This window comes from Cyprinodon tularosa, unplaced genomic scaffold (genome assembly GCF_016077235.1).
Source record: "Cyprinodon tularosa strain WSP-4 unplaced genomic scaffold, ASM1607723v1 ctg98, whole genome shotgun sequence".
NCBI classification, from domain to species: domain Eukaryota; kingdom Metazoa; phylum Chordata; class Actinopteri; order Cyprinodontiformes; family Cyprinodontidae; genus Cyprinodon; species Cyprinodon tularosa.
The window spans coordinates 2,447,876-2,456,283 of NW_024039762.1; the positions used below are offsets into that span (position 1 = coordinate 2,447,876).

General features: G+C 36.3%; 1 protein-coding gene across 2 annotated transcripts; it reads right to left on the reverse strand.

Moving 5' to 3' along the window:
• Positions 1-721: 721 nt before the first annotated feature.
• Positions 722-7,961, reverse strand: cabz01093075.1 (C-C chemokine receptor type 5). Of its 2 annotated transcripts, none has more exons than XM_038275907.1 (2): positions 7,775-7,961; positions 722-2,308 (listed from the first exon to the last, which is right to left on the reverse strand). In XM_038275907.1, the coding sequence occupies exons 1-2, from the start codon at positions 7,813-7,815 to the stop codon at positions 1,222-1,224; spliced, it is 1,128 nt and encodes a 375-aa protein (XP_038131835.1). In that variant the 5' UTR covers positions 7,816-7,961; the 3' UTR covers positions 722-1,221. The 2 variants fall into 2 exon arrangements, with proteins under 2 accessions (XP_038131835.1, XP_038131834.1); XM_038275906.1 differs by lacking the exon at positions 7,775-7,961 and adding an exon at positions 5,906-6,119.
• Positions 7,962-8,408: the final 447 nt, after the last annotated feature.

Here is an 8,408-nt window from a genome sequence, read left to right on the forward strand (position 1 = left end):
ATAATCCCCCCTTCACCAAACTTTACACTTGGCACAATGCAGTCAGACAAGTACCGTTCTCCTGGCAACCGCCAAACCCAGACCCGTCCATCAGATTGCCAGATGGAGAAGCGCGATTCGTCACTCCAGAGAACGCGTCTCCACTGCTCTAGAGTCCAGTGGCGGCGTGCTTTACACCACCGCATCCGACGCTTTGCATTGCACTTGGTGATGTATGGCTTGGATGCAGCTGCTCGACCATGGAAACCCATTCCATGAAGCTCTCTGCGCACTGTTCTTGAGCTAATCTGAAGGCCACATGAAGTTTGGAGGTCTGTAGTGATTGACTCTGCAGAAAGTTGGCGACCTCTTCGCACTATGCGCTTCAGCATCCGCTGACCCCGCTCCGTCAGTTTACGTGGCCTACCACTTCGTGGCTGAGTTGCTGTCGTTCCCAAACACTTCCATTTTCTTATAATACAGCTGACAGTTGACTGTGGAATATTTAGGAGCGAGGAAATTTCTCGACTGGATTTGTTGCACAGGTGGCATCCTATCACAGTTCCACGCTGGAATTCACTGAGCTCCTGAGAGCGACCCATTCTTTCACAAATGTTTGTAAAAACAGTCTGCATGCCTAGGTGCTTGAATTTATACACCTGTGGCCATGGAAGTGATTGGAACACCTGATTCCAATAATTTGGATGGGTGAGCAAATACTTTTGGCAATATAGTGTACATGCATGCAACAAAAACATGCCATGGGAAACTGAGATTCTAAAACATAAAAATGCTATCCCCCTACACAGACCCTTATATGGACTTACTTTCTTCTAGTAAACCTTTTTCATTTGTATGTTAAATTATATTCTTCTTAATAAATTTTCTATTAGATGGAAGCCATTATCATAAACATTATGTAATAAGTGATATAATAATGAATTTAATTTTGGGAGTTTAACAGAATCAAAATAGCATTCCTAAGAAATTCTGAATTACTGACACACACTTATATAAAGAATTTATATATACAGTATAAGAAAAAACATTTAAGGTATTTGGTAAATTGTTACATAATTGTGCATTGGAAAGTGTTACATTCAGCAAAGTCTAAAGGCTTACATACATGCAACAAATAAAGCATACCTGAAATTACCTGGAAATTAGGAAAAACTTATATGACTTGATATAAACAGTCTGTCGGTATCGGTATAAGCAACAGTATGAGTTCAGACTTCCAGATTACACCCCAGTGTTTCTTTCATCCACGCTGGTAGTTTGTGAGTACACTGAGGTCGCTCTGTCCTGAGGAAGGTACAACTTGATCACCTGGCACAGACTGCACGGAGCTCTGTTTATCAGCCTCACAAGGTGTCTCCTGAACTTCTCCCCAACAAATACGTACAGAATGGGGTTCAGGCAGCTGTGGGAGTATGCGATGGCTTCAGTAATCTGTAAAGCCAGCCTGATGACCTTACTGCTTTTGCATGCGGTGTAGATGTTCATAAGTTCCAGGGCTTTGAAGAAGGATGCCACATTGTAAGGAACCCAGCAGAAGAAGAAAACAGCCACCACGACAACTACCAGACGGATGGCCTGCCTCTTAGAGGTATGAGTTGACAGCAATCTCCAAATGATCTGAGAGTAGCAGAAGCTCAGGATGAAAACTGGGAGAAACAGACCCAAAACGTTCATTTTAAAGAGACTAAACACTCTCCAGAAATGAGGGCTGAGGGTTCCGTCATTGATTGACTTAATGGGATACTCAGGGGAGCAGTAATGAGAGCTGTTGACACTTTTTTGCTCTCTGAGGAAGATCAGGTCAGGAAAAGAGGCCAAAAAGCCAGCCACCCATGTGACGGCCGCTGCTGCAATACCGAAGGTGCGTGTCCGTGCTTTCAGGGCATAAACTGCATGCACTATGGCCAAGTAACGGTCGACGCTCATCAGACAGATAAAAAAGATCCCGCAGTAAAAGGCTATGTGGTAGATACCAAGGACCATTTTGCACATAGCATCTCCAAAAAGCCACTGGTCTCTGGCTTGGTGGGCGAGGAAAGGAAGAGAGCTCACCATGAGAAGGTCAGCAACGGCCAGGTTTAGCAGACATACATCAGTCATGCTGCGGAGTCTCACTCCTGAGACAATTACCCAGATCACCAAAGAGTTTCCAAGGAGACCAAGGAGGAAGAAAATGGAATAGAGGGGTGGGAGAAAGTAAGCACCATATTTCTCATAAACGCATATTCCAAAGCCTTCTTCTGGATAGTCATAGGTATAGTCATAGTAGTCGGTGGTTGATTCAGTGGAGAACATAGTAGAGTTATAGCTGGTAAGAAGAGAAAAAACAGATAATTGATTAGTATTTTACAAATATTTCCTTTCAGGTTTACAGTAGGTTTTCCCTAATATAAAACTTTTTCTGAGGACTGACCTGCAATTTAAATTTTGATTAATTTACCAACTTAAGGAATATAAAAAGTGATCAATGCAAGGATGTAAATATTGTTAATAAATTTGTTTATGGACCATCAGATGTCAAAGTGTTTAGTTTGGCTGCATTCCCCCAAAATTTTATTTTATTCTACCTGTCAATCACAAGTCAGATTAGATCACTGGAAAATTAGCTGGTTTGGACCTCTAAAGGCGTCTGTATTGTAGTGCGTCTTTACTTTACAGTACAATGCCAACAGAAATACATGTTTATCATTTATACTCTACAAATTTCATTGTAAAGTATCAATTTTTAATGCCAAGAAGTGTGCCCACAGGTAGATCTTCTTCTTCATTTCAAAGAAGGGCCAGCTCAAAGCTTTGCTAAGTCCACAAGAGTGTTGAGTCAAAAAACAACATTCACATTGTAGTTCAGTTTCTGAGAAATGTGGCCCAGTTTAATTATGTATCGCAGGTTTACAACTAGAAATGTTGAAATATTATAAAAAATATGCAAAAAAAATAATCCAAGGTTTTAAGGGTCTAACAATTATCAGACAGTCAAAGTTATTGTTCCATTTCTGCTGCCTCAGTTTGTACACACTTTACATACACACTAACAGTAAGATATTCAGGACAAACTCTCCTGTACTCAGCAGCATATATGAAAATACCATAATTGAAATAATGTAGTGTGCTGGGCACTTGAAGCTTAAGGTTGTTGAATTCTTGAACTATTCTTAAATGAATCCTATGCTTCCTAAAAAAGAAAAATAGTTTCCTTTTCACATTCAAGATAAGATGATTGTTCCCACACCATCTCTGATAAATCCGATAAGTGCAGCATCATCTGAGCATTTTTGCAAACAAGACTTTGACTTGTAGAAATAGCATGACTGAGCATTCTGAGTAAAACAACTAGTGTGAGTGCAGCCCCCTGTGATGCTCCCGAACGGCTCCCCACTTAGTCAGAAGCACCATCCTTTATATGTACAAACTTTCACGTTTGTAAAGGGGAAACTTTCACAATCATTGTGACTCTGCTTGTCCAACACTAGGTTGGAAGCCCCCCTTGCTATACCACTAATCTTAAGCTGTCTCTACACATTCTCTGTGACTGTAGTAGGGACTCCAGTTAGACTACTCTCCAAAATGTTATGAATTCTTCTAGCCAAAGAAACATGCGTATAAAACGAAACAATCATTTTCAACTTGATTCTGCCAGAGATATACATAATTCTGTGGTTAACCTTCCTATTGATGTGGTTGTGGTGGAAGAGGGGCTTCAAACCATATTCTGACCTAAAAATTCTTGGCAAAGTTTTTTTTTTAAGAGGCAGTCCACTAAATATTTTTGCGAAACCATTTGTAGCCTACAGCGCAACTATATTCTACAATCTTCACGTATCATCAGATTGCATTTGAGCTTTTGGGTTTAATTTTTCTGTTTCTGCGCTGTTTTTAGTTCTCTAGTTGCTGTCATTCTGGCTCAAGTTGAGCCATTCCAAAACTTTTGATAAAACCAAGTTTTATTTGGGACTTTTTCAAGATCATTTTTATCTTGAAAAAAGAGCAGCTTATCTAAATAAAAGCTACTGCAGAGCAACAAGTTCCTCCTACTCTGGGTACAGATTACTTTGATTATTTGATTACTTGAAATGATAGCATCAGACCAACACTCTCTAAGGCACAACATATCTGAAGATTTTTTGAAGATCATTGTTTCTGTTAAAATGTTTTGGTGGCATCCCCTGCAGTTTGCATCTGTTCATTTTATCAGTACTGGGAAAGGATCCAGTTTTAAAATGTCTCAGCTTTCAATTTTTTTCTCTTATTATTTGTGACTACCTTTACTGCCCCACACAGTATTGTTTTCTTTCAATAATTTTTTTCTTCCTGACTATTGCTCTTTTTAACATCTTTGCTACAAAATATGTACTATTTACTTGTCTTAATAATGCATCTATAGATGATCTACACCTAGTTCACATACAGTACAGCCAGGATATGGCCAGTAACATGCTATTAGTGTCTGCAAACTGACCTACCGTATAATAATAATAATAATAATAATAAATCCAATTTGTACCGCACTTTTCATTAATAAAAATCTCAAAGTGCTACACAGTGCAAATAAAATCAAAGATAAAAATCAACATCATAAAAATCATGTGGAGGCAGAATAGGCTTGCTTAAATAAAAAAGTCTTGACGCCTCTTTTAATATGTATCACACTGTTTCATCAGTAATTCTTTGGGGTCGGCTGATCTCTGTTCACTGATTGTCTAGAAGGTCTGCAGTGGCGACGTGGTGGAAATTTGAACCTATCAGATTCTACAGGCGTTCTTGAATTTCCTATAACTGCATTGTAATAAAAAGCATATTTACTTTCGCATTGTACTGTTTTAACCCATATGGTGATTTAGTCCAACTTGAATAGCACTTTATGTGTTACATTTTTAAAAAGTGAGAAGCAATACGTTTGAAACACAACTGAGCTAAAGATTGGAAAATCTTTTCTTATCTTTTTTTGGAAACCATTTGCTACAACAGAAAGCTGGTTTCTACCCAAAAAGTATATAAGACTAGAATAAATCTTCAATTATTAGTTAAATGCTGTACATTGATCTTGATCTTTCTTATTTTGCATTTTTCCCTCTGTCATTTTAGTTAGTTGAATAAACAGAATGTATGTCAGATTAAGAGATCTTTGATCTCAATGAGACTGCCTGTATATATGAAGTTTAAATAATTAAAAATTAAGGCCAGAAAAATAAATCTGAAATGATTACGGTAAGTCTGACTTCATTTTTTTCATTACAAAAACAGGTATTTTAAGAGGGAGTATTTAGACTTATCTTTATATTAATTATTATAATCCTCAAGTCTGAGTATGAATCTTTTCAGTATAATTACATATTTCCAGTTTGGAGTTATGTGCCTGCTATATCTTAGGCATTGGTTTCTTTCTTTGTCTTTTTTGTCTAATTTTTCTCTCAACATGATATTCTTTAACCCAGGAGTTTCTGTCTGGACCTGCTGAGAGAAAAATCCTACTGTTTTCTAGATGATAAACAACTGGATGGAGGCTTTGTGCTGGTATTTTAAAGTTTTCCTACAAGATTTTTCAAGCCTTCCTCTTTTCATACACATGAAACCTCTCCAAGAAGGTTTATGGGCTTGGTCTCTAGTTTTTCTACTTTTTCTACACTGGTATGTCTGTATGCCACGTAAAATGTCATAATCACATAGAGCATACAGGCTTTGTCAGAATAGAAGCCCTGCCTGGAGGCACAAAAATAAAAACAAAGTTATAATATTTGAAGGCTTATAGATAAAACAGAAAAAAGGAAACTAAACAGAAAGTAAAAATCCTCCTTAAGTGAAACTAGAGAAACAAGATAGCAGAGACTAGCATAAAGCGTATTCAGGAATGTTGTTTACTAAAAAAACTAACAAGAGATCAAATTAAAGCCACAGCTTTGTTCCTTACCTAAATGAGCCTATACCAGAGAGTAAAAGTGAAAGCTGAAACAGCTGGGGTATTAATCCATTCATCTGACACAGAAAGTGTAGCACGACCCAGTTTCTGAAGGAAGAAAACAGCTGATCGCACCCTTTTAAGCAAAATCCCCTCTGAATGTTCACAGTTATAGGCTTCCGGGCTCACATCTGTCCAGGAATAAATTATTTTCCCTGCCTTCTAATTTTGTCTGTTAGACTTCAACTGAAAGCAGGGCTGCTTCTGCACAAAATGCAGAACTGAAACAACAAGACCCTGTGAGTAATGTTTGCTGAATTGTATTCAGCAAAGACTACAGTAGGCGAATACTCTGAAGTTACATGTGCAATCATTAAAAAAGAAAAAAAGGAAACAATAGGAAATATACTATAAATATTCTGCCATAAATGAAGACATGCATCTGTGGTCGACAGGGGGGTAAGAAAAAGGTTATTGTGTGCAACTGATGGTAATCTTAAACAGATGAGGTTAGATAATCCGACCTCTGGTGCTGATTTGTATATGAAATAGTGCCAACATCAATAAAGTTATTTAAGATAAATTATAATTGAAGGAAAAAACAAACTACAGCCGATCTCTTTTTTTTTTTTTATGGTTTGACTCTTAATGTTGATAGTTTGTTTTTTTCATTTCTGTAGAATGACTCAGAACTAAAACCACATCACGGGACTGATCACATCATTTTACAACCCCCTGATGATTATCTCACGAAAATACAGGTGATACGAAAATGACTAAATAGGTAATAATGACTTATTTTTATCAATTTGATTGGTTTGTTTATTATAAGCACAATACGGTTTGAAAGAAATTAGGAATGACATGTTTTGACACCAACTGAGCTGGTGTGTTTCCGTAATCCTTTAAATACATATTTAAGTGTGAAATTATTCATACTATTCATAGCAGATTTAGATTGAAAGTAACATCTCAACTTGACCAGCATGTTCCTTTGGACCTAAAGTAAAGGTTAGAAGTTGCTTGTCTTGAGTACAGTTACTAAGAATCAGAAGAAGGAGCCAACCGGGGAGGCTATCAGCCCGAAAAATGAAAAAGTGCAATGATAAAAGAAAAAAAAAACTACCAACAAAGATTAGTTTGTGATAATTAGAAATAGAGGTTTCAGTTGATGAAGGAAGCAATAAAGACATAAACCATTAATTTACCTCAAGAAAATCATACATTCTTTAACATAAAATAATTGTTAAATGTAAATTACATCACAAACTTTTTTTTTTATGCAAACTAATATAACATTGCCTATATATATATATATATATATATATATATATATATATATATATATATATATATATATATATATATATATATATATATATATATATAATGTTAGTATCATATATCAAACACTGCAAAGACGAAAATGCGAAAAAGTAAAAACGTGACTCAGTTTGCATTACTCTTATTGTATATATGTGGATAAAAAATAATCTTTGCAGCAAAAAAATAAAAATAAATAAAAGAATACAGTTTAAAGCATTTTTCTCCCGTTTTTTTATAGGTTGATTAGAATTTTTATAACCCATGACAAGCAACACTTCCAGATGTTTGGACAATATTTTAAAAATGCTATATGGCGTTTCAATAATGTTTCAAAATTAAAAAGACAGGATACTTCCTGTTCTTGAACTTTATCAAGTAAAACTTACAATGATACACTGCAAACCTACAAATTATACTGAAGTAAATGAAAAATTGTAAAATGCGAAAAGCCAAATATGATTAAAATGCAGTTAAGTCATAAAAACATACATACTTGAGTCTAAGCTGTTTTATCTGAACATAGAACAGTATAACAGAAAGATAAGAAAGACCTACCTGTCATCACTGCTAAAAAGGTTATGGTTAGTTATACTCATTTTGTTTAGATGAGGGAAACTGTGGAAAAGATCAAAAGTATATTAGCTGTGCATCCGAACTCAACCAGTTCGTATGAAAGTGTGAAATGGTTTTTGACACCCCTCATAGAGCTCCCCAACCCCCAGTGTGAAAGGTACGTATGCCTTTGTATAAAAGGTTGGGTTGGTTGCTTCCTCAGTAAGCTTTTGAAACTTTAAGCTAAAAACCACTGAGCCACAGGTCCACATCTGTTCGTTTAAGTACATGATGTCTCTGACCAAATACTGCAGAGGCATTTAGATGGAGGGTTGCAGGGCATGTGGCTTTTTTGCATGTTTTGCACGACTGAAATATGTACTACTGCAGCCTGTACCATTAGGGTTAACGCACAACGGCTTATTTAAAATACATTTCTAGCTTTTTTTCATTTTCAGACCCAAATCATAATTTTGACAAATGCTTTTCTAACATTGACAAATTTGTTAATGTTAGAAACAGCATTCAGAGTAGTTAGATTGTAATGAAACACAAGTCTATCAGAGGCTGTATTTATAGTATGACACATAGAGGCTGCGCCCTGCACTCTTGTCAATGAGCTGCAAATTATGACAAG